Genomic DNA, 25,858 nt, shown 5'->3' with positions numbered 1-25,858 from the left:
CTCGAGCCTGTGGTACTGCTTCTCCCTATGCAATAGTCCAGGTCTCCCGGCTTCCTTTCTGTTTGGTGCACTGAGTGTGGGAATGGGTTTATGATCATTGGATGCAGATGAACCCACTTCTGTGTTCGGCACAGGGGATGGTCCTCACTGAGGGGAATTGTCCTGCAAGGAGAGGACAGCTGCAGTCAGAGGTATCTCCCACCAGTGCTCCTCTGAGCACACACCTGTCCAGGAAGCCTTTCTCAAGGCAGTGGCAGCCTCTTGGCCCCGTCCCCACGTGCCTGCAGAGCATGGATGATCAGCACAGGGTAGTTAAGGGGAAGCAGCAGGAAGAGGAGCAGCAGTGAGACTCTTATCCTCACATTCTCCCTCCCAGTGAGGGAACATGACAGCAAAGCTTGTGTGGGACTATACCCTACTGAGGGATCCTCCTCCACTTTGTTTGGAGAAAGACCCAACACTCCTTGATGCAGAGTATTTAAAGTATTTTTTCTTCTGCTTTTACGTCATTGAAGCTGTAATGGGGATGAGGAACTGAGCCTGAGTTCTCTCAGTACAAAGCCCTACCAGAGGCTGAGATTAGGAGGCTGAGACAGTGTTATAAGAGGGGTGACTGCAAGGTAATCTGCAGCCCCTTTAGCTGGAATTTGCTCCACAGACTCAAAAACACCCCTGGAGCCAGGCTGGGTGTACCAGTGAATAGGTGCAAGTGCACAGCCAGCCCTAGTCTGGAACCTCATGCTAACTGCCCCACACAGCCTGTTGCTCCTGCCTGCTGTTGGTTCTCTGGGCCTGGCTGCAGACCTGGTGCATCACCTAACCAAGTCAGCTCGAGGGGCAGGGCTGTGCTCAGAAGCAGCACAGGGGTGTTTTCTATCCCCCATGGTGTTCTTATACTACATCATCTTGGATAGGAAAGAACCAAAGGAGAAAAACAGAAGTTGGACTCAGCAGCCCTGCAATCCCTCCGCATTCCAGCCCACTGGCATGGACTGCAGCAGGAAGCCTGGTGTTTCAAGACTCATCTTAGAAAGCTTCCTTGTCCTCAGCCATGGTGAAAACACTGCTTTGTGGTAGCTAAATACTCCAGCTCCTTGTGTCCTTACAGCGTGAGGCTGCTGTGCCCCTCAGTAAGTCCAGAGGGACACTGACTGCATTGCATGAGTGATGGAGGTGTCACATCATCAATCAGAGGCCATTGGGTATCCCAGTGCAGTCATTGCTCTGCCAGTGAGTAGCCCAGCAGCTCAGTGATTATCTGTTTGCTGCTGATGGTCAGAGGCGTTCCTTGGAGCAGAAACTGAACCTAGGCCAGAGAAGCTTTGCCTAAAATCAGAGTCTGAACAGCCCCTTCAGATGTAAAATGTTACTTAACTTCAATTGCAAAAAAATCCATCAGCTCTGTGGACAGTTCTAATACATGAGAACATGTGTACTGACCCTTCAGCACTGGGCAAGCCAAGATAAAGCAGTGAAGAGGTAAATATCAGTTTGTCTTGTCACACAGCTGACTTCAGGACTTAGAAGCCTATATCCAATTAAAGCAGCCAGCCAATTGACATCAAAACAGTTGAGCCTTGTCTTAATCTAGTGCATGTCAATGTGGTTGCTGTAGCTGCAAGGAAGCCTCGGATATATCTGGGTGGGTTTGCCCCCGCCCCCTTTATCTCCATCTTGCAGAAGTTTCATTTCCAAACCTTGCTGTGCATGACTTGTCTGTAGCATTGCGGTGGCAGCAATCTTCTGTCTTCCTTCACATCCAAAGCTATCCTGTGCACCTACCTGCCAACATCCTGCTCATGTTGGCCCCTGAATAGTGAGGAACTTCTCTAACCAGCTTCCTGAAAGATACTGGGCGAAAGATTGGGAAAAGGCTTTATGTAAGACCAAAAAATAGCACTAAGCAGAAAAACAGAGGTAAATTGGGACACTGATGAAAAGTCAGATACTGAGGATTAGATCCCAAACCTCATCATCCTAGGGAGCTTGGGACAGAATCCTGCAGACCCTAAGCCATGGACACCCATCATGCATTATCCCAGCAGTGTCACAGTGTCCTTGTACGTGGCAGCATTTCCTCAGGATACTTGGCATTCATTTAGGAGGAGCAAAAGCTTTGGGGACCTAGTGATTCACTAGAGAAGATGCTTATGCTGCCTTAGGCAAAGCAGTACAAATACACACTTTTGGCTTAGTTCCACCATATCCTTAGAGAAAATAAAAAAGCATTTAACTTTTTTTTCCTTCTTTTTGCTGTGTAGACAAAGCCAGGTTTCACACTTAGCTGGGTACTGAGTGTGCCTTCAGCAAAACACCACTGAGGGCAGAACTGGGAGAAAGGCCCTTGCCTCCCTCACATGTACCCCAGGATAGCAAATGTCTCTTCGTTTGCCTTCCTTTCCCCCTGGAATAAGAACTAGGCTGCTTTGTGCCCTTCTCTAACTTTTTTTCACTGTTTAGGTGGAGAAATTAATTCTATCCCAGCTGAAACCAGGTGAATGTTTGAACAGGCTTCAGCTTCCACCCTTCCCCAAAATGGTTTGCATTGAAATGGACTTCTAATATCTTCCTGGAAAAAATGGGATTGTATGTGAACTGGTAAAACTCTTGCTTCCCTACTTCTCTTACAGTCCCTACCTCACAGAATCACTTGAAAGGAAACAGCACATCCTCTAGGATTTGGGGTTTTGTGGTTTTGGTAGTGTGGTGTTTTGTGGTTAGGTTTTTTTAATTATAAAATCCTTTACTCTCACCTCCCAGCTGGAATTCCCTGAAGCACTCTCACCTGAATGTATCTCAGGGATGATGCCTTGCTTAGGGAAAATGCTGTAAATACCAGCTGGTCTCCTGAAGGACCAAAGCAAAGGAAGCCACATAGCAACTGCTGTTGTCTGGCAGGTCAGAGGGGCACTGCGCCTTCTAAACCAGCTCCCAGAGCAACTGTACATCATTACTTGTCAGATGCCCTTTCCAGAAGATGACAGATGTCTGTTATCTATTAAAAAAAAAAAAAAAAGAAAGAAAGAAGGAAAAGGAGAAGAAAACAATGATGAAGGTCAAAAGCAGCTGCAAAGACACAGCCACACACACAGTTATGCTGGTGGTGTGTAAAAAGAGGCATGTATGGGTCATGGTCTGGTCTTCTGATACCACATTCCTGTCCTTGCCCACATACCTTCATTTCCTTACTGCTTCAGAGGGGAAGGCACCATGTCCCTTGAGGTAGCTGGAGCCATTCCAACTTGTGCTCAGGCAGTGGCTTGAAGCTGTGATATTTGAACACAGGTCTCAGAGTTTGGTTAATTCCAAGTAACTATACTTCAATTTTACAAAACCTTACCTGACTTTTCTTGGTGCTCAGAGAATGCAAGGAGAGTTCTTGCAGATGCTGGAAGGTAGTTTTATTTTCTCCTCTTACAGATAGCAGACCTGAAACACAGGAATTGAAGTGTCTTGTCTGGTGAGATAGGGGACCAGACGTCAGTCTCATATGTTACCAGGTTACAGTCTGTTCACAGCATCTCCCACTCCACAGCTGTGAGAGTTGCAGTATTTGCTTCATTCACACACTTGGGGTGAAAAGTCAAAACTTCAGTTTGTGGTTCTCCAAATGATGTTAACCTATGTCCACAAAAAGCTCAGGAGTGTAAATCACTGTCCTGAGACCTCCCACAGAGAGGCTATTAACAGCAAGAGGAGAAAGTGCTGCCTCCATTTCAAGGCAAGGGGAGTTGGCTTTAATTTTTAAAACACTCTCACAAGTGATTGATGAAGCAGTATTTTTGGAGAGGAGAGGAAACTGGCAGTCTTCTGTGGCTAGGGCAAATGTCTCATGATGCCAGTGGTACATCAGAGTACTTCTACCAAAATACTTCAGATACTGAGGCCTGGCTAAAATCATCTGCTCTGGCTGCAGCAGAAATATATCTGGAAATAAAATCTGGCTGGAGAAAATCAACAAGGCATCAGGATCTCTCTGTATTCATCAGGATCTTAAGTCAAAGGCTGTCTTGTCCAACCGTCTTAATGATCCAGAGGTGCTGTGCCATCAGCACCTCACAAATTCCCAGATGCCTGGTGGGGGACAAAGGAAGGCAATGCACACCAGAGCTGGAGCTGAGAACAGTACTGGCCTGTGGGCCAGTTCCCGTCGTCACCAGTTGGAAAGAGAGGAAGTGATGGACTTCAGGTCTCTAGCTGTGGATAGTGGAGAGTGTTGTGACTGCATTAGGAGACCCCCATATCAGCAGCTGGGAGGCAGGACCGTGTTCATTCCATTTATCTGTTTTTCCTGTTTATTAATTACAGTTCTTCTGACCTCTGCAGGAGGACATACAGGAAGAGGAGTATCAGCCATCTAATTACAGTGTCTGATTTTGCTGCTGCTTTTACACATTTATCAAAGGTTTTACCCTTGACTTCAGCAGAGTTGAAAAAGAGCCCTTGTTTCATCAAGTGGCACCAGATTAAGTTAGCAGGATTCTGTTCCAGGGCTTCTGACATGCTTCCAAAATCCAGCTCTGACACTGCCCCGTCTGTGTGTGGGTAATTTGATTCTGCTGGTGCTGACAAAAGCCCTGAGCAGCAGCAGAGATTGGACCTTAAGATCTGCCTACTCAGATGGTAGTGCCTACTTCTTTGCGTGTCTAGCTGATTTATTTTCAGACATAATGATCAGAAAACCAAGCCAACACCCTGAGACATCCCTAGCTTATGGAAAAATATCGAAAACTAAACCTGATTTCAGTAAGAATTGTGAGAAATTGAGCCATTATATTCTGCAGAAGTTGATGGCTGAGGCAGAATGCTTCATGCCCTGGCAAATATCAGTGATGTTAGCAGGCTGGCTTCCATTTGAGAGAACTTGGTGATTTTCACAGCTGGATGACCTCAGCAACAGGAATCGGGGCCTCACTTCACATGGAGAAAACCCTTCAATCTTTAACTAGACAATCTTCGACTTCATCTTATTTAAAGATTTTAGGCACTGTGCAGTGCTAAAGAGGATCTTGCTGAGCTCCTGTTACCTCAGCAGCAGCTGATACATAATGAATTATTCAAGACTAGCCAGTTCCTTCATCAATTTTAATAAATCAAGTTTTCCACCATGATCTCAGCAGTGCTGCCAGCTGGGATATGATGAGGTAAGCCCATTATTTCCTGTGGCCTTTTCTGTTTGGTCCAGGTTTACATACCTGAGGGCCTTGATAGTAAACAAGAGATTAGTAGCAGACGGTGCTAATTTGGGGTGGATCTACAGTGGGCAGAAGAGGCAACAGAACTCCCCCATCTCTCAGGAGGTCACAGAGCTCTGTCTTTACACTGGGAAGATGGCTTTGCATCTACAGAAATGGACTCAGCTGCTACATGCTGACCCCCAGAGCAGAGTGTAACCCTTCAAACAGATGAGCTGGACGCCCAAGGCAGCTGAGAGAGGCACTTCCCATCTTTTACACAGACTCACTCTCATTAAATTGTTCTTATGTCTCTAATATTTCTAATGTTTCTCCAGAGCAGGCAGATTGTGGTGTTTATGAACCAATCCCATTTAGAAAGCACCTACATGGATCAGTCATCTATGTAACACATGCACACCTGTTAATGCACACACAAGCAGCATCTCTCAGTACACTGCAGACATCTTGCCCAGGCTGCTGATAACCTTCTTCACAGTGCAAGAGCTCCCACAGCAAACACTGAGCTGGTCTGGTGACCGCTGTAACCTGTCTTTCCCTCAGCTTTTGCTCAAACTCATCAACAGAAAATACTTTCTGACACTGAAGCACTTGTAGCATTTTCTGTACATCTCTTGAATAGATAGGAACATGCTTCTCTCTGTTTGTTATCAATGTCAAAATTGCTTATTCTGTTTTTTGCTTCTGCTTCTCTGGCCAAATAGTAACCAATCTCATAAGGGAGTCAAAGGCAAAAAGGTGCTGTATGCCCCCTATAGAATTTATTTTTATTATATTGTGCTGCATTGCATAAAGAGGTGAGAAGGACCCATTTTCTTCTTTCTCTTTTCCTCTGTAAACTGCAGGTTTCTCAGGGCAGGGTATTTCTCCAGCCCATGTCGTTTAGAAGGTTTAGCACTTATAGTCCTTATCCCTCCTGTACCCAGGACATGCATTTTTTACTGGAGAGAAGCAGACCATTCAGCCCAAACCCATTTCTGCCATGGCTACTTCCAGCTCTGATTATTCCTGTATTCAGAGAACTTACATTGGCATGAGGACATGATCAGATATAGCATAGCTGCACTTTACAGCAAGGAAGGCAGAAATCTCTGTAGCTGCTTTTGCTATCATGTATTTTAGGAGAGGGAAGATGAACTGCTGAAGAGGAAAGAGGCTGGACACAAGCAATGCTAAGAATGAATTGTTTACAGCCATGGTGATAAATTCAGTGCGTGGGTAGCCCATGAGTATCCAACCTGTCAGCATCTCTGTGGTGCACACTCTCATGAATGTGCTGCTGGTGAGGCATCCAGGCTCAGCAGTTTATCCACAGATCTGGCACCGAGGCTCAGTTTGTTTGATTAATGAAAGACAGGCCTTGATAAAGGAAGGTCACACTTAAAACTTGGGAGGTTTAATGATTTGATTTTTGGGGATGGAGCATGAAAGAATAGCACCTAATTGCGAGAAATAAGAGTGTCCTTCCCACAGTGTATTAAACAGCAATATCCATATATCTGTGTTTCAAGAAGTGGGAGGCAAATTCGCAGATCCCTGCAACCATTGTACCTGCTGGCTCTTCAAGTCTGCCTCACACAGATATAGGGCTGTTTCCCATGCCCAAGCCATTCCCACTAATCATCACAGCCCCCATTTAATTTTTGGAATGACACCATGCTGGTTTTAGGACATAACATATTTCAGCTCCTTATTGCCATCATTAATCCTGAAGCTCTTTAATTCTCCTTATGTCTTCCCCCCCCCCTTATCAGTTTTGTGCAATTCTTAGCCTGTCATTTTTATTTACTACTTTTTATTTTCCCAGTGTTTACACACATAACATGCTTGCTTTCACTTTCCCCATAAACAAGAATCCTATTTTTTTTAAAACAATATATTTATTTAGCCGCAAGATTGTGGCTATTTGATCACTTAGAAAAAAAAAGCTCCCAATTACCATTTTTATTTTTCTACTGAAATTTCCCTTTATTACCTTGCTCACAGTTGTTTTCAGCTCTCTGAAGTTGACATTTCAGAGTTGTAATGATGGATAATTGGTTTGCACTGGGCTCTGTTTGCACACATCAAATGTAACTGTGTAGTGATCATTGGTAACTAAGCAACCAGTTATGTTTTATTCCTGTGATCAATTCCTTGCTATCTGTCAAGATTAAATCTAACACAGCATGTGCCCACAAGGGATACAATAATTCTGGGAGTTAAGAACCCATCATCTGGGAATAAGAGCATCCTGAAGCCCCTGATTTACTTCTCTGACCGCGGTCCCTTAAAGGCACGTAGCCACCTTCTTTCAGTGGATATGAAAGTTTAATGGTCTTGCAAGTCTCGATGGTTAAAGTAGAAGTAGTTAATTGGTTGCCATGTTTTATTCCTGTGATTCAGGCAGTGTCAACAAACACATATTTACCCTTTATCTGTTAAAGCAACTTGTTAACATTCAAAGGCTCTGAGTTGGTTTGCTAGTCAGAAGGCCACTTGTAACAGGCTTGAGTTGCTTTGCTCCTACGTCCTGGAAGGTCTCCCAGCAGTAGTTGTTGCATGAGACCTTTGAAAATTCATTTTCTACTCTGTTGTTCCATGTGAACATTTCTTTCTTCTGTTTAACTGAGGAAAGTAATACTTACTAACTGCAAGGGCTTGGAAAACTCCTTGTCAGGAAGCAAGTTAGGATGGCCATCTCTGGGAAGGGAGGTGAGGTAGAAGCCAGGCAGCAGGGCAGGTTGAGACAGGAACCTTGGACAAGGGGCCCAGTCCCACTGCACCTAAACTGGAAGAGCAGAGTGGGCCCTATGAATGTGTCTTTGTTCAGCCAACAGGCCCCAGAGAAATCTGTAGCTCCAACACAGCTCTGATGTCAAGCTGAGCAGGTCAAAAGCAGCAAACATATAGCCTAACCCAAGGAAGGGCCAGGGCAAGGGCTTAAATGCAGCTCCTAGGCCAGTGGGTGGCAGGAGCAAGGGTGGAAGTTCTAGATGAGACTGGTCAAAGTAATTAGAGCCTCCAATATTCCACAGCCTAGGCTTGGATCTGCTCTGCTACCCAAGTTCTGTTCCAGAGGGATCACTAGTAGACATTTCACATAGAAGAAATCTATTTTAGCTTCATGCAGAAAAGAAAAAAAACATGGTCCATCTGGTGGAGGTTGTAACAACTTCCATCACTGTCTATCTGCAACAAATGTTGCATGGTGCTCAGAAAGAAATCTTTGGAAGCTCCATCTCCAGACTCGTTTTGCAACTTATCCTTCTTGCTGTTGCTGGTTGTTGAAAGGAGCCATATGGATTTTGTACTGAAAGTTGCATAAATGCTAATATGCAAGTATATTTTGAGGTGGCATATGGACAATAGTAAATGGAACTAAGTGTTTTTTTGGTTCAGATTACACAGGCAAGTTCAGTGAAGCAGGTGCTGCGGTGGGTTAGTCAGGAGCTTCATTTGCCTAGAGTCCCAGGTTCAGATCTTGATGGGGTTATTTCTGCACTTGGCTGTGCTGGGTGACTTTGTCAGTGGTACTGATGTTTGCCAGCAGATGCAGAAAATCCAGAGAGCTTCAACCATTGTAAAAAAACCCCTCAACATACAGTCTGATCTGGGTGATACTGTAGACCAGTCAGAGACAGCAATCTTTGTAATGTAGGCACAAAGGTATTTGTTAGAGTTATTTGTAGAATAGAAACTTAGAAATTATTTAGAAAAATATATCTAAGTATTTCTAAACATCCAGAAAATTTGTGTAGTCTAGTAGCTGACAGTACAGCCTGCTAGTAGATGTAGGAGATTATTTTACTTTTTTTTTTAATTCTTGTTGAACATCAAAAAGTCCTGGGTATGTGGTGTCTGTGAGCTTCAGTGCCCTCTCCATCCAGGCGGGTGATGTGATTCATACTGGCACAGGATATCACAGCTCCTGTTGGGCCCTCCCCAGTCAGGGAGCAGGAGCATCCTCTGTGTTCAGGCAACAGGTATTTGAGCTGGATCTGAAAGCTCTGGACTGAGTCCCATCTGGCATCAGGCGAGCTGATATCTGCACAGTAACTGGCTGTGTTGAGAAATTTTCTACTTTACTCTTTTCTGTTTTTCAGTGCTTGGGAAATTTACTCATACGGCCTCAAGCAAAAAAAAAAAAAATCCAAGTTGAGCAGAGATGGAAATTTTTCATGTAACTGTAGATAAAGCATCCCCTTTGATGATAAAACCACAATTTTATCTGCTCTGATTAAAAGGTTAATTAGATTTAGAGCTTTTATGCACAAAGGAAAAACGACAGCATCCTGACAGATTTGTACAACTTGCTCGGAGGTTGGCTTACAGCTAATCCACTGTAGTCACTACAGTCCCCACTCCTGTCACAGCCTGGTGCCTCTTTTTTACAGCCTCAGCTGCAACATTAAACAGCAGCCATAAAGCATTTGGCCACTGGTCCTGCCAGCTGATGAGCCCTATTTAAAGCCTGCTCATTGCATCGCGTGCATTTCTCTTTGCATAGGGAAGTAGTTAGCTTTGAATGTCACCCAGTCCTACAGAGGCAAGTGGGAAGATGGATTGTGTTGGCAGCAATCCATCCATCTGTTCATCTGCCAACACTAATGTTTAGCTTTTCAGGCTCCCAGTTGTCTTAAATAATGCTGACCTACAGGATCTGGGGTGGGAAAGGTCACATAGCTCATTTAGTCTTCCATTTCTTAAGTGGTAATTAAACTTTCTGAGGTGTTATGGCTACATGCAGGAGTTGTTGATAGACAGTACTTATGAGGTTGAGGTTAAAGCCTTTCCTGAGATGCTGTGTTGTGTGAGGTTCTTACCATCATATTGGCTGCAGCATCCCCCCCCCCCCGTATCTTCTCAGAGTACTCCTTAAAAAATGTGTTTATAAAGGATTCATATCTGTTTCCCATAAGGGATTGGGTGTCTGCATGGACAATATTTCCTCTCTTTTGATTGATACTATAAAGTTGTATCTGTAGAGTGGTTTTGCCTCTTCTTGCTGTGGAGTGTTCAGCTTTGGGTAAGCGTGGGTAGTTTGTGACAACCACAAGGGCTACACACTTTTGGTGCTGTGCAGGAGCCAACTTAGAAAAAAAGATGGTTGTTTGCCTGCAGCTCTGCTGTGATGCTCTTATTTCAGCTTTTAGCACTGCTTTGGTAAATTAAATGTGCATGCGATGGCTCTCTTCACCTGTTATGATCTGTGCCTTATTTTTTCTCAGTTACAAAAAAAAAAATAAAGGTTAACAAGAACGAAGAGACCTTCATGAGACACTTGGAATGTTTTGCAAAATGGCATGGAAGTAATGATACCTAACTGAGACTGCAAGGGTATTATAGAGCCCAGAGCTGGCTGGGAACTACCAGCTCAGACCCTACAGCAACTTAGGGGCATAGGAAGGGACATGAAGTGTCCTGTGACTCTGGATCCAGCACATGGAGAAGGGATCTGATTTACTGTCCTCCCTCACTTGCTTAGAAAGAGCTGCAGAACTCTGCATTTATTCTCAATTTTCTTCACAATGTTACATGTGCAGTGGCTAACCTGCACTGCAAGATGATGCAGCTTGCACAAGGTATCCAGTGCATTTGTGCAAACGAACCCATTTGCTTACAGCTGGCTCTAAACAAAGAGGCATGTCCTGCCTCCTCCTCCATCACCTTTCACTATAGCGTAAGATCTGGCAGAGAACAAAAAGATAGAGTCCCTTGGCAATATTGGTAAGTTAAAATACATGGTTGTGGTTAGGAACATCCCAGGAGCATATGCATTCGTATTAATCAGTCTTAGAATTTGTTTCTTAATGGTGGCTTTAAAAACATCTCCAGTAAACCACGCATGACATGATGTGTCTGGGGAACGCTTGTGTGTGGTGAGAAATCCCATGGATCTCTATTGCCTCCGGTATGATCTCTCCAAATCCTGTCCCTATGGGGTCACCTGGAAGTTAATGCCCAGCTGGTGTCAAAGGCAGTCCAGATTGATTCTTCTATCTTGAATGTATCTGATGTGCTTTTAAGTCTTGATATAGTGATCTGAGAAACCTTTGGTGACCAGCTGTTTAAGGCAAATCACACCTGGCAAGTAGCCCTCTGGAATATGTGCTCCTCTCAGAGTTCTGGGATTTGTGCCTAAAGGCATTTACCCTGGTGTCTCCAAATGGAGGAACCCAGAGCACCAGCCCAGTCCAAATCCCATTTCTCCTCAGCCCTGAGCTGCTCTGGGCAGTTCACCGCCTGTCATGTCTCTGCAGTCAGAGTTGTTAGCAGAAAAATAATAGCTGCAAACGCAGCACAACAGCAGTTCCCCACAGGCAGAGATTCTATTTCAAGAAGCTTTTACGCTCCTATCGCCACCTCTGTCTCCTAGTGCAATAAACTAGTTCCTGCCCTCGTCTGGCCCTACCTGTCTGTGGTGGTACCTCCTTTCTTCCACCCATCCCCTCACTCACAGCTCCCCCATCCCCTCACTCCTGGCTGGGGGAAAGGCAGGACGCTGCAGCTGAGCCTGTGCTCTCCACCCTGGCAAGAAGCAGGTCAAGCAGAGCAGTTAGACTTGCTAATTGTGAGTCACAACATTTCCTGCCAGGAAGACATCAACTGGAGTCTCCTCCAGCCATCAGTGTTCCTAAAGCTTCTAATACAGACAGACAGGCAAGAGGAGATAGAAAAAAAATCCAAATAATTTCCATAGCTAATTGAAATGGAGGGGAAGGGAAGAGGTACAAATCCAACTTGAAAGAGCAGCCTTTGCCTCTGATAGTCAACTGGGAATTTACTGGGGCATTCAATAATATGAAACACAAGCAAATAAATGATGCTGACGTCTGATCAAAGGGTTGCTATACAAGAGAGAGCCTCTGTCACTGCTGGTCCAGCCTCCATGTGCTTAGGAACCTTGCCCAATAAATTTGATGAACAGCTACATGTAATATAAAGAAACTAACTGAATTTTTCTCTTGGGATCTGTTCCTGATGTAAAGTGCCTTCAGACTGTAGTCCATTAGAACTACATTTATCAAAAGATGCAAAAGAGAGGGGCAGAGTAATTTTGTTTCCAGTTCCTGACTTCGCATGGAGGCAAAGGATCTGAACACACAAATAGATGGAAAAGCTGACACATCTGTTGGATCTGATCTACACTGGGGCATTTACTGGCAAAACTGTCTGTGTAATGGTACTGCTATAGATACTGCTCCCTTGTGGATACACTTCTTCCTTAATAACAGATCCAAACCAATAAAGACTTTCTGGATTAAGAGTGCCCATTGTGCCTGGAGCAATACCACTACTGGGAATAAAAGGATCTCTAGTAAGTTTGTATGTATGTAAGGCAACTCCTAGACATAAAACACATCAGAAAAGAGTCTTTGCTAGGACAAAAAAAGCATACTCTGAAATTTGCTAATAATACTAAAATCTCCCCCAGAACAGGGCATCTTGCAGTCTGTGTACTCCTGCGTGAGCTTAGATAAATAGCATGTGCAGAGGAAGAGGGAATTCCACTGGGGCTTTATCACTTCTTCGTTAATGTGTCACCAACATGGATTGGGAATGTTTTTCCCAGAGAAAGCAAGGTCAAAGAGAGGACTGGTGTTTTATAGGAAGATGGTTCCTGTGCCCCAAATCCCAAGAACACTTGTGCAAAGTGAAGGGGCCCAATTGTGACTGGAGCACAGCCTGTCCTTGCCAGCAGTCACCCAGCTTGGATGAAGGGTAAAAGATTATTCTAAACTGCACACTGCAGAGTAGGAAGCTGTGAGAGAAGAGTGCACAGCACTGAGCCTCAGGGAAATAGAGCAAAAGACTGCAACAGAGGCTTTTCCACGCTTGAAACAGCTCTAGAGAGGCTGGGGTTCCCAATGGCTATCGTGGCAGCTGAATGAAATTGTCACTTGCGATAAGGCATCCTGAGAGCTGGGGGAAATCCTGGCTCTGTGCCCACTGGCACAAGTCCAAGTGATTTCGCTGGAGCCAAGATTTTTACTCTGTATGTGAAATGAATTGCCAGAGTGAGTGAAGCTGCAAAACTAACTCCTGGTAATGAAATCCACTTGCAGTGGTGCACCTCTGCACCAGAGCCCTGCTGCGAGCAGGAGTGTTTGCACGGGCTCTGGAGAACACCATGTTGTTCTTGTGAGAGGCTGGAGGAGTCAAGAAGTGTGAAGTGCCACTGAATTTGTCAAGGATGTCACATAAATGGCCATTAGTAGGCAAATTCATGTTTTCTGTGGGGGAATTTTTTTACCCACTTTATTTTTTTTTATTATTTTTTCCCTATCTTTCCCAGGATTCCCACCAATGCCAGGGACTATCCATCAATATCACCATAGCAACAAGAAGTCATTAATGGTATCATGTCTGTTGGCAGGATCTACAGGGTGCTGAGCTGGGTGGTGAACCATCTCCTTCAGCTTCAATGGGAAAGGCGAGAGCTCAGGATCTCTGCAGGATCAGGAAGATCTTTCATTCTCCATCCCCTGCATCTCCCCAGAGAAGTCCTGCATTGCGTAGTGGCCATAAGGACATATTTCTTCTCTTAGCAAGTTATATGCAGCATATCCTGGCAGCATATTCTTAGGGAACTGCTGCCAGGAAAAGATGGGGCTGCATTTGCTGCACAAGTAAGGATAAATGTGCCTCCCTTGGGTCTGTTTGCACGGGGCTGTAGCTCTGAGAGACACTTTACATTGCAAATAAGCAACTTATCCTGCAAACCTCCAGGGAGTTCGGAGCAAAGCAGGAGGCTTGGGGGCCAGGAAAGGGGAATGGCAGGCTAAACTGTGAGGAGAGATAAAAGACATGTCATATAATTCTGCTAAATGGTGAAGGAAGGGAAATTCTCAGCGGGTGTAAATTAGCATTGACAAGCAATACTGATTTACACCCAGCTCGTGGTCTGGCCCACAGTTTAATCAGCTGAAAAGCATCAGCATCTGAAAAGGAGGGTGTTGTTTAGAGAGGCCCGTGGGAGGAGCTGGAAATCTGCAAAAAAGAAGAAAGTAAATTCTCCTTGGTAGGTAGGGATGAACTTGTGATGTTCCCTGGGACTGATGCAGAGGCAGAGCCTGGCCAGCTGCACCAGTTCCCTGTCAGGACTCCCGCTGACTGGTAGCAGGCAACATGCTGCACTGGACCTTCTGAGGACACATCCCTCAGCTGGGACAGCTGGCAGGTACAGTCCTTGGAGATTTTCTGCAGTGTTACATTGCTAAGTACGCCCACACTCAGAGGAATGGGAAGTGCCACTGCCTGTGGCCATCCTTGCCTGGCCAGGACTGCTGATGCTACTGTCACCCACATTTCCTCATGCCAAACCTGCCTCTGCCAGCAGTGTGCCAAAGTGCCCAACAGCTTTGGGATGTGACCAAACAAGGCATAGAATGAGATCATCCGTCCCCCTCACCCTCCTGAACACCTCCTTCCTCCCCCGGGCCTCTTTCTGATCTCACAGATGAGTTCTGTATTGCTGACATGGAAGAACTCTGCTCATCCACCTACCATTGGCTTTGGGGAGAACTGGAGTGGGTTCCAGTGCAAAGTTAACAAACTGAGATCAATAGGATTAGGTTGGGGGATTTTTTTCTGTCTAATGAGACGAGAGCCAGGGTTTATTGCCTTATTGGAAAGACCAGTGCAGTAAGCCACTAGTGCACTCAAAGATTGAGGCTTGCGACTGTGCTGCAAAATAATGTCTTCCTGGTACAAGGAAGGGACCAGAAACTTCTGACATACAACTTACTCTTAGAATTAAGGTGTGATTTATTTTCTCTGCCCTATGCATTTTAAGGCTTAGACTGAGACTCTTGGGGCAATCTTAGAACAAGGAATTAGGAATACCTTCAGCAACCGTGAAGGATCCAACTGTATAGGACTGGTTTTCTGTTGTCTTCCTGGGACTGGTGGAAGCAATGTACAGGACAGGGGAAATGCTGTGTTGCTGTGTTCCCTGTTGGTCATGTGTTGCTAGTTCAGCCAAGAGTATTTCCACCATGAAAAAAATCCAGTAGCACGACTCAGACCCTACAGATCATGAGATTAAATCATGTGTTAAATGATGATGTTAAAAAAAGGACTTGATTTGGTTTTTCCCATTAAGTGTGACTTGGCTTTTTACCTGTACATCAGCTAACTCAAGCCTGAGCATTGGCTCTGCTTAGTTGTAACCCTGGGGGCTCTTTCTCCATCTGTGACAGGGGAGCAGAGTGGTTCATAGAGTTACAGACAAGGGCAGGACCTATCGATCAGAGGTACCCTGCAGGTTCACAGGTGCCATGGGTGATCTGTCCCACAAGAGGACTTAATTGCAAATGGGAGTTTCTTCCTCCTGAGAAGGAATCATCCAAAGCAGCTTTGTGGTCAACTAGGATTTTGAAAAAAGCTTGGCAGATGGTGGGTGCTGCCATCTCCTGAGATGCTTCACATCTGATGATGCCAAGCAGGTCCATCTTGGACACTTGATGGGAGTGTCACACTGAGTCTCCAGGAACATTTGTCACAGAACCACCATACTCGGCCTTCATTAGCTGCAAGGTGAATGCTAATCCTCTCAAGCTCCAATCCTGCTGCTGCATTGTCAGCAGGGCAGTTGGAGCAGTATTTTCCAAGAGACTGAGTGGTAAAAGGGAGTACAAACAAGGAATCAAGAGGGAACACAGGTCACCTTGAAAGTATGCTGCTTGAAATCAGTGTGCTGGAGTGCCTGCCCTTGGAGGTAGGCTGGAAGCATCATGTCATCACAGCCTTTCTGAAGGAGGAACACAAGGAACACATGCTGTGACACAAGAAGGAGAAGCTTCTCAGACTAACAGAGCAGCCAGAAAAAATCATCAAAGGCACTGCTGCCAAGTGCACAGGTGTGTGGAGCACTGTGGCTTCTCAGGTGAAACCTTTCATGTCAATAAACCACAGCTCCCAAACAGCTTAAAAATCCCACAGAAAGAGAGCCAAGAACACTTGAGGCCTTAAGTGAGTCCATAAAATTTTGTGAGTAGCTTTCCCACTGCCATGACACTATTTTGGAGCCAGTCTGACCAAAATAGAAGTTCACATGAAGTTATGGTGATTCCTACACTCTCCCTGGTGGAACTGTGTGTATGTTAGCAGGATGTTCCTATAGTGAGCAACAGATAACTGTGGACAGATTCTTCTCTGGCACATCTGGCTGGCACATGTGTACATTTGGGCTGCTCTGACCAGCCAGCCCTGACACTGGCCAAGGTCAGTTGTTTTTCTGGAGGCAACAGTAATGGTGGTGAAGCTGCAGAATGATGTGTGTCAAGCAGCAGCCACGGACGGGTTGTATTAGCTTGTGTTCAGTGCAGTGGGATGGAGGAAGAGTTGGGGAAGTAGGAAAAAAAATCCTGAGAAGAATGAAAAGAGACAGTATCGTGTGACAAAGCAAGCACCTTTAACACAGCAGAATTTAATGCCATTGCCTGTGCTCTCAGCAACCCCTCAACCCTGGGATGCAGTGGGTCTTCAGAGGTTCCCCATGCCAAGCTGTCCCTGAGATTTCAGGGACTATAAATACAGTGAGCAGACTAGAAAGGTTATTGTTATCTCTTTATTACCTGTTTTTGGAATCGATATGGCAATTGTTCCTCTTGTTAGCAATCCTGATCTGTGCCGTGGAGCAGACAATGAAAGTAGTGACAATACTGTAAACTCAAGGAAAGTTACATGCAGCTGTTTACCCTAGGAAGAAAAAGAAACCCAGGAAATTGTACTGGCTTAGAGAACTACTGTGGCTGTACCTCTCCTGCTGCAATTAACAGGCACTATATAAGCCCTGTTCCTGTTTCAGCTGCTATAACAGACAAAAAAAACTCCAAACCCCCAAGAAATATAACTGCAGTCACCTTATCATCCCGCTGCATCAACCAGTTTCTGCAGCACAGCTGTGGTTAAGAGAACAGCTAAAAAAGAAAATACAGCCAAGGCACCTTTATTTTTCTTGTTAACCTTTAACTTGAAAAAATAAACGTATCTGGCATTCTTTCCCTTGAGACTGCTGGTGTTCTGCTAAGCAGCTGAAGTGATGTGCATGACGTGGCAGTAGACAGATCATGCTGTGTCCATGAGGTTTGCTGTATCAGATAGCAAAAAACTCACAGCAGTATTGTAGCTTGCTAAAATCCTTTATACAGCTCTTTGAAATGTGCTGTTTGCATCCCTCTGGCTGGTGAGATCTCTGAAATAAAAGGGAGATTGTACTCCAGAATAAACTAACCTCTATTCAGTGGTGCATTTTGCAAAACCTAATGCAGAGAAAGTAGAGTAAAACCCGAAGGTTATTTAATCTCGTATTTCAAGATGGAGTAAGGTGTCTCCAGTTACTCCCCTCCCCTCAAAGCAAGAGTTTGGTGTGATGGCTATGACTCAGAAGTTAATTTGCTTGTGACTGAGATGATGTAAAAGTGGAAAGTGGAAAATGTATCAATCTCATTTGAAGCCTCTGATCAAGGCAGGAGAGGCCAGACAATAGCAAGCTGCTCTCCACCATTTCATGGAACAAATGTCCTTCTTTGGTAAGTCTATTGAGCAAATCTTACTACAGTGAACTCTGCAAAGCAGCACCAATAAACCTACTCAGCCCTGCCCGATTTGGTGGCCTCTTTTCCTGAGGCCTTGCAAAGCTCTGTGATCCCTTGTCCTGATGTCCCTGGAGTCCTTGAACATTACTGGTCTTCTCCACAGTGCTTTTCATTAGCAGTGAGCTACTTTATCCTGTGCCTGCCTGCTTCATCCTCCTGACACTTTGTCTGGTGCTTTGCTGGGAAGGTCAGCCAGGCAGAACAGTTCTGATGTGTTTGGGAGGGAATAATTTATCCGTCAAGCTTTAATCCTTGAGAAATAAGTTCTTGGGGGGGGGATTTTGCAGGAAAATTGAGGTTAGTGGCAAGTCTCCAAGCAGGCACTTATCAGAATAGTGGAGAAGTTGATTAAACGAATCACATGGCAGAAAATAAGCTGAGCACACGTTGCTTTAGTCTTATGCTTACTTAAGGCGTGAGGCTCATAGCCACTAGGAGTTTTCAGTCCCTGAGCCAGGGAACAGGCAAGTGTTGCAGAGACAACGTGACTGAAGAGCAATGATATGCCACAGTGGCAGCCAACACGAAGCTCTGTTTTGCCGTTTGGCCTGGAATAAGTCAACATTGGCCTGGAGGATTGCCGAACTAGAATAAAGCCTGAGCTTTGGGGAAGCATGGACAGGACTGCCTGGAAGTACCCAGTTGGGTAAATGAAGGTGTGTAGCCTCAACCCACAGTGCTCACATACACTGTGGAGCAACAAAGAACTGGCAATTCACTGCTTGGTCTTAACTGGAAGAGAGCAAAGGATGCATTAGGACTGTTGTATACCTTCAGGAGGGGGTAAATTAGGACCCAGAGCTGGGTCACCATGTCAGAAATCAGCATTTACTTCTCACCATTCCCTCACACTTCTGTGACATTTGCTAATTTCCATACCTGGAATCACCTGCTGTAGCTACAGACTGTAGTTACAGCTCTGAGGTGGTGGGAGGGCAAACTCTTTCATGTTGCTGTAGTTCCCAATGTTTCTTTGTTGGTGACTTTGTTGGTGTAAGACTGCAGGTAAATAGTCTGTATGTACAGTGGGTCTGCAAGTATGTGCTGAAAGGTCATCTTTAGGGTATCAACCGTAAGCATATTAACTGAGATTTTTTTCTTCTGTCTCCATCTGGTGCTGTCCTCCAGCAGACTGCTTAGAACATGCTTGTGCTTGTGTTACTTGGGAGCTGAGTGTATAGACACATCCTTTACATTATGGGGGTGTCAACGGCCTGACAAATGCAGGCATGTGAGCTGAAACTATGACGCTGTTGCTTGTGTGCCCTGAGGAATGGAGCACAAGAACAGGGAAAGGAGGGAGAAACAGTGTTTCCTGGTTACAGGCCAGGTACAAGTTATCTGGTGTTTTAGAGAGACCACTGTTTTTTTCCTGCTTCAAGTATCCCTGCGCAGCGGGAAGCAGGCTGTGCCTCAGCACAGCCAGTCCCCCTTCACAGGTCATGACTCGGGCAGCAGCTGGGCAGGGTGCTCAGGGAAATTAAGCTTTAGCTACCTGACGTGCTGTGCACAACCCTCAGGGTAGTGACGTGGGGGGAATGGGTCAGTTCAGAAGAGTTCATTAGGAAAGAGGTGGTCCTTCCAAGAATGGAGTGACAGGGAAGAAAGGTGCTGCTGCCCCAGCTAGCTGTTATGAGATCACTACAGCTGCCCTGCAGGAGTGAGATGAAATGGAAATCACTGATTTCCGAGGCTCCCTCTCACTCCAGCCAGGGCACCAGATCCCCTTGCACACCCACCTGTGCATCAGCTACATCTGCATACACCTTTACTCTGAGCTCTTCTGGAAGTATCAAAGGGACTTCCTGTGTCTAAAGTGTTCTCTTAGACCAAAAAATCATGTTTTAGAGAAAGAAAAGTCAGCTCTATTGGGTGACAAATATTAAAATAAACTATTTGGAAACGAAATTCCGATCTTCTTCCACTTAATCCAGTACATTTTGGTGCCTGCCTAATGTGTCAGCAAACTCTGCACGGCCTCTGGAAAGTCTCTGTCTCCTGCTGTCTCACAGCCAACTCTGGCTGTTCTCTGTCTTCTCTGGCTCCTCCACTCTGCAAACCTGCCTCTGGCTCGTGCTCTCTGTCCTTCGCTCTGCCTGCCCCACTGTGCCCACAGGAGGTTTCTCCCAGCTGGTCCTTCCCTGAAAGTGACTTCTGCCATCCCACACACATCTTCTGGAAAATCCTGCCCTGGAGAGCAGCAACAGGTCCCTGCTGCCTGGCAATGCTCCTGAGCACTGGCACCTTCCACACCCGCTGGGAAAATGGGCCTCAGCTCTCCTGCAGGGCAGAGGGGTGCCCTCACCTGCTGGTGGGTTTGAGGCATTCCCCTGATTAACAGAGGGATGCAACCCCCCTCCATGTGGTCTGTGCTGTCACTTGAGCAGGCAGGGGCAGAGTGGCCACTGACAACCCATGCCTGGCATCACTGTAGCTGACCTGATACAGTGGGGCTCAGCACTGTGAGCACTGGCAGTGAATGTCCACCTGAAAAGAATCATGAGGACAAAAGTCAATTGTCTTCTCAATGCTGACCCATCTCTTGATGAAGGGAGCAGCCACAGACAGATCCCACTCTGTCATTTCTGTTCCTCTACTTTCTTGCTCTTCTCCTGACTGCTTCTGTCCCTGCCTGTGTGCTTTCTTCTCTGACCCCTTGCTCTCACACTCATATACGCAGAGCCTCCCTCACATGCTTTCTCTTCAGGCCTTACTGTATGTAGCTCCCTGCCTTGGGCCAGGGCAGCTTTATTCTCAGCTCTCACTACAGCAAGAGCTGTTTTCTCTTTATACTTACTCTGAAAGCACAGTACCAAAAGTACATGGTGGCTTTTAGTCCCTTGGCAGTGACCTGATCACAGACCAACCTGACAGGCCATGGCATCTTTTATTAACAGCACTTTCTCACGGGAGCCCTTTGGCACTACCAGGAGCCGTGTTCCCTACTCAGTGACTGGCTCTCACATCATATAATTCTCTCTTTCTTGACAGATTATGTTATAACCTATGATCACAGAAAGTCCTGATCCTCACGTTTCTCTGCTGTCACCTGTGGGCTCCTCCAGAGCCGTGAAGAAGGGGGAACTCCAGCCCCACCATGACAAGACCGGGTGAGAAGTGCCTGTGAACAGCCACACTTTGAGAACTAGTTTTAATTTTTATTTTTAGCAGTTATGAAGGATGGAAATAATGTTCTCCATTCAGCGGTGAACCAGAGGAGCAGCTCTGCCTTCCCTCTGTGGGATTAGATTAAAGATAGTTTCATTAATGCGGGGAAAGTATGCTAATTTGAGCCATTCTAAGCAAGGGATGAATGAAGCTCCCAGCACGTTACCAAGATTGGCTTCCAGGCAACACACTACCTCAGACTTCCCCTCAGATGGAAGGTGTCTTTTGGTGTGTCACATGGTGAGATGCCTGAGGTGTCTTGGCCTTCAGGGAGTAACGAACCTCTTCATTCCTGTCCCAATCAAGGTGGCTGTGCTGCCTGAATGGTTTGCCACATGTGGGGAATCCAGATGCACTACAGAACAAACAGCCTGGGCTGTAACTTATATGGTTCTGTCTTGCTTACCAAGACCTCTTCCTGTGTGTTCAACCTGGCTGGTTCCTGCCTGGCTTATTACTAAAGACTGATGCCTCACCATCCCAGCTCTATCTTGCCCTTACAAATCTCAGGCTAACCCCATATTTCCTGCCCAGTCTTGCTGTCCTTTATGTATGGCTGCCCTTTATGTATTCCCTTTGCCAAGAAAGGCAGTGGACTGAGCTGTAGCAGACACTGGTGCCTTGTGTGACTGCTGGCAAGTCTAGGAGGCCTAAGTCCTTGTGAGAAATTTGGAGTCTCTCCATTCAGTATAAGGGGGCTCCATCCACTTCCAGGGATGACACAGATACTTAGCTTTCATCCTGCTGGCCCAAACTAGAGTCCGAGGATTTTATTCTCTGCTCTGAACACGAGATTTAGTCACTTAGATTCCCTGGTCCTTACAATACTGAACACAGCTCATAGGAGCAGCCTTGGAAAGCACACCTTTCTCTTTCTGGGTCTCATGGAGGGTGATCATTTGGGCCTGTGGTTAAGGAGTCAGGATGGTGCCTGTGTGAAAGTCCGTGAGGTACCATTGTCTCTGCACTGGGAAGGCCTTTGGCAATGCTTGGCTTCCCTATGCAATCAATAAACCATATGCATCTTCCCTGTGAAGGGTTAATCAGAGCAGTAAGGGGGCTGCAGTGTGACTGTCAGGCACAAAACCACCACCTTTATTTGTCCTCCTTGCTGCTTGGGTCTTCCAGGAGACCTAAGTGTTATGTGATCCTTTCGCACCCCAGCCTCCCCCTTAACCCACACACTCTTGTCTGCACCCCCTTTGAGGGCAAGAACCTTGCTATCTCTTGTAAACCTGCTGTCTCATGAAGTGCTGCAGTGAGAGTAAGCTGGGCCTGCAGCAAACACTTCTGAGCATTTGTCACTGGAGTTGAACCACATTATTGTGAGGGAATTGCTGAGGGTAGGTAGGATAAACTTCTCCAAATTCAGATGGGTAATGTAAGGCCACTGTTGGCTTGGCTAGAGAAGAAAAAGATTCCCTGCCCCAAACCCTGTGGCTCATCTCCTAGTTATGCTGCTCTGTTCCTACGCAAGCTGTTGGTGTTGGCTTCTGCGTTCCCTGGAAGCAGACCTGCTGTTGCATCCTGCGGCTGCTTCAGTAACTCATCTTTCCTTCCATTCACAGGTCTTCCGTGCATGGCGACTCCACCCATGTGAGAGCTCTCTTATGTGAGTCCTCAGCAGCACATTGTGCTGTCTGTGGTCTATGGACACTGACTGCCATCTAAGCAACACCACAGCTCCCTCCTCTCCCCCTAGACGCCACTGTCTTAGAGCCTCCATGTGCATTTGCTATGACATACATCAGTGTTGATGAGAGACAGGAACACTGCCGGGTGATCTCGAGCTGCCAAAATAATCAGCTCTGTGCACAACATGGCTTAAAGGATTTTTCGGTTAGCAGCATGCATCCACTAAAGAGCCTAGACACTCACATTTTTTCTGGGGACTTCCACACTCTAGACTACTGCCACACAGGCAAGGCACCTTTGGCCGGTTCTGTGGAAAACCGGATGTATCGGAGTGTGGAGAACCTTCACTGGGCAACTGTTGCCGACTCTGGGCTGTATTCTCACTGCCGGAGCCTGGATAACGAGATCGTCTTTCGCTATAGAGGCACCAGTCAGTGGACAGAAGGCTGTGTGGATGTGGCCCCAGTACAGAGCACGTCGGACTCTCCGAGAAACCTTTCTCTCCGTGCTAAACAGACGTCTCGATCGGCACAGAACGTGCTCCTCCCTCCCTTTGCCAAAGTGCCTCAGTGGCTCTTCCCTTCTGCAGAGGAAAGAGCCCTACATGGGGATGCCAGAAAAGAGCTGAAGGAGAAGCTGAGGCTGCACAGCAGTAAGGTGGCAGAGCCCTGTAAGCCAGTGCGTCCCCAGGTGGCCCTGCCTGACCTGATGGCCCGGGAGTTCTTTGAGTGCCAGGTGTGTCAGCAGTGCAAGAACGGTTGTGCTGTCAACTACTGCACGGTGTTGGTGGAACACACTGCCCTCAGGCACGGCCTCACGGGGAGACAGGGACTGTGCTTTGCACACAGGATCATCAGTCCAGAAGACATCAAGCAGGAGGCTCAGAGGAGGCTTCAGCTCCGAAGGCAGAATAGCTCCCCCAGTTTGCCCCTTCAGCACACAGGGGAAAGCCATGAGATGGGCAAATCCAGAACAGCAGAAACCCTAGAACAATACAGTGGGGAAACAGATGGCAAAGTCACATTGGGACAGAGCAAGAAAGGTTACTGTAAAGGGAGGCTCTACATACCCACCTTTGAGGAATTTAAGCAGATGAGAAGAAAGGAAGGAAATTCATCTACCAGCAGCAGTGAGACAACGGAGTGCTTGAATAAGGGTCTGCCTGCAAACCAGACACTGGAGGAGGAAAAGAATGTCTGTCCAGAAGCTTTGGGGACCAAAGCTGTCAATGAATCTGCTGTCACAGCGGAGGATGATGACAATGTATTCCATGAAAACCACACCTCTGCTGGCTTTTCCCAGTATCCAGCCACATGGGATGGTTTCAGGATGAGCAGTCCTGAGCTGAAGGACAAAACCTTCCATACCTCTAGCCCAGATACATCGCCAGTCCCTATTTGCTCCAGTCCAATTCCACGATCACCTTTACAGGCAGTAGCAATACACAGAACTGGGCAGGAGATCTTGAGTGATGAGCAGCAGAAAGGAGAGACAAGAAAATTAAATGATGTCCTCCACCTTACAGGGCAGTCCCTGGCTTCTGAAGCCCAGTCCTCTTGCTGTTCATCGCTGCTGTTAGAAGCTACAGACTTATCCAGCTATGGAGCTAAGCTACAAAAAATGAAGGATGAATTCATAGGTTCAGCCTTGGAACTTATTAAGAAAAGGTAACATGCTCCATGGGGTCACCTGAAAGCAGTTCCATTGTTAATGATCTCGTCTTTCTCCTGATATGTACATTTAAGTCCTGTAGCATAAATGTGTTGTTGGCAGAGCCTTTGATCTTAGAGTCTCTGATAGCCACATGGACGTCTTTAAGCTGTTGAGCTTAAACTCCATCTTTGCGTAGGATTAAACATCAAAAAGCATTTTCATCTAGACTTCGCCTTTTTGTGCACCTTAATCCTGTAAAGACAGCAGCCATTAGTAGTTCTGACACCCAAATTCCCACCCGTTTTATTTCTGCATTAAATTGTTGAAATGTCTTTTTTTTTTTTTTTAATCATCTGTTAAAAGTAGAATACAGACGAGGGATACAAAGTACTAATATGATTCCTTTGAAGAAAGATGTAGAGTCTGTCCTACCACTGCAGGACATGAATTTAGATAGTGTGACATGCAGCAACAAGTGCTTTCACTTGCTGCCTGTATGAAGTGAACCAGCAAATAAGAGCAAGGTGGCTGCTATGAGTCTTTAATCACCTTTTGCAGAGCCACACAGCAGCGAGTGAAAGCGCTTGCAAATACCGCCCTTCTGCCAACTCAGTGTAGGCAGCGAGAGAAAATGGTTTTGTAAAGTCTTCCTTCATCTTCTCCAACCATGGTTTCCCCTTCTTTGGGAAAGATGTCCACAAGGACTGCTTTTTCTCTGTCTTGGTTTTGGACACTGCAGTCTTGTTACCTCCCTCCTGCCAAAGAGAAGTGGATCCCTTTCTATGCAGAGTGGCTCAATAGGAATCAGCAAAGTTCTAAAAGCTAAGGATTTGGGGCAGTTATCACTGTCTTATCACGATGGGAAAAGGCTGATGGAAAAAGGAGGAGGAGGAATAAGTGTTGGTGGAGTGGTTTATTTCCATGCACTTGGTTTTCATAACTGGCTTTGCCAAGAATTGCATTTGACTTGTTTCCCGGCTGCTTCTGCAATCCACAGATCAGTGTGTGAAATGCCAGGGCATCAGTCTTGTATGCTGTCTTGCTATTTCTGGAATGCATGGGCTCTGAGACTGGACTCAGGTTTTGGAGGAGGCAATAGTGACTTCTGCACAGGAGTGAGAGTCATCTGAAAGAATTTCTGTGGAGCTGAAGCAGGGTGACAAGCAGAAATACTTCTGCAGCTTTACATTCCAAAGGGAAGTGGGTGGTGTCAGAGCCCTAAATGCTTCCCTCAGCTGTCCAGCCCAGCCTTTGTGCTTTTTTTCTAGAGTATGAAAACCCAAAGAAGCAGATGAGAAAGCTGTGGTATGCAGCCATTTTCATTTTTATTTTTGTCATGGATGTGAAATGAAATACACAGCCTGGCACAAGCCAGGAGTGTAGGAAGAGCTGCCTCCATGCAGATCAAAGGTTTGACTAGTATCTGGAGCCCAAGGTGAATGCATAGCAAAGTACAGGAAATGGGTAGTGCATAAGATCTTTCTTCCCACTACTCTCCTGGCCTCCAAACACTTCCTGCCCGGGGCCTCTATGGTTTCAGTGTGGTTTCTTTGCTTATAATATCTACAGTGGTTTTTGTTTCTGTGAATGTGTTCAGTCTCCCTAGTTGGATATATTAAAATC

The 25,858-nt window shown here is 46.1% G+C and overlaps 1 protein-coding gene across 12 annotated transcripts in view; it reads left to right on the top strand.

The window, feature by feature from the left end:
- Positions 1 to 25,858, top strand: part of LOC108501548 — a 53,879-nt gene that overhangs the window by 8,457 nt on the left and 19,564 nt on the right. For 8 of the 12 annotated variants that reach the window (XR_001876209.1, XR_001876215.1, XR_001876211.1 and 5 more), the window contains exons 1-2: positions 20,777 to 20,889; positions 22,516 to 24,249. The exons of 1 other annotated variant lie outside the window; for it this stretch is intronic. Coding sequence is in view for 1 of the 11 variants with exons in the window: in XM_017823553.1 (XP_017679042.1) it covers positions 22,685 to 24,249 (1,565 nt within the window). In the remaining 10 variants the exon portion in view is untranslated. Of the gene's footprint in view, positions 1 to 19,186; positions 19,219 to 20,770; positions 20,890 to 22,515; positions 24,250 to 25,858 lie in introns of those variants that run through there. 3 more of the 12 variants (XR_001876217.1, XR_001876210.1, XR_001876216.1) reach the window with 3 other exon arrangements.

This window comes from Lepidothrix coronata, unplaced genomic scaffold, assembly GCF_001604755.1.
Source record: "Lepidothrix coronata isolate B3197 unplaced genomic scaffold, Lepidothrix_coronata-1.0 Scaffold103, whole genome shotgun sequence".
Classification (NCBI taxonomy): domain Eukaryota; kingdom Metazoa; phylum Chordata; class Aves; order Passeriformes; family Pipridae; genus Lepidothrix; species Lepidothrix coronata.
Note: the sequence above shows the minus strand (reverse complement) of the source record. Positions and strands in the feature narration are given on the sequence as shown.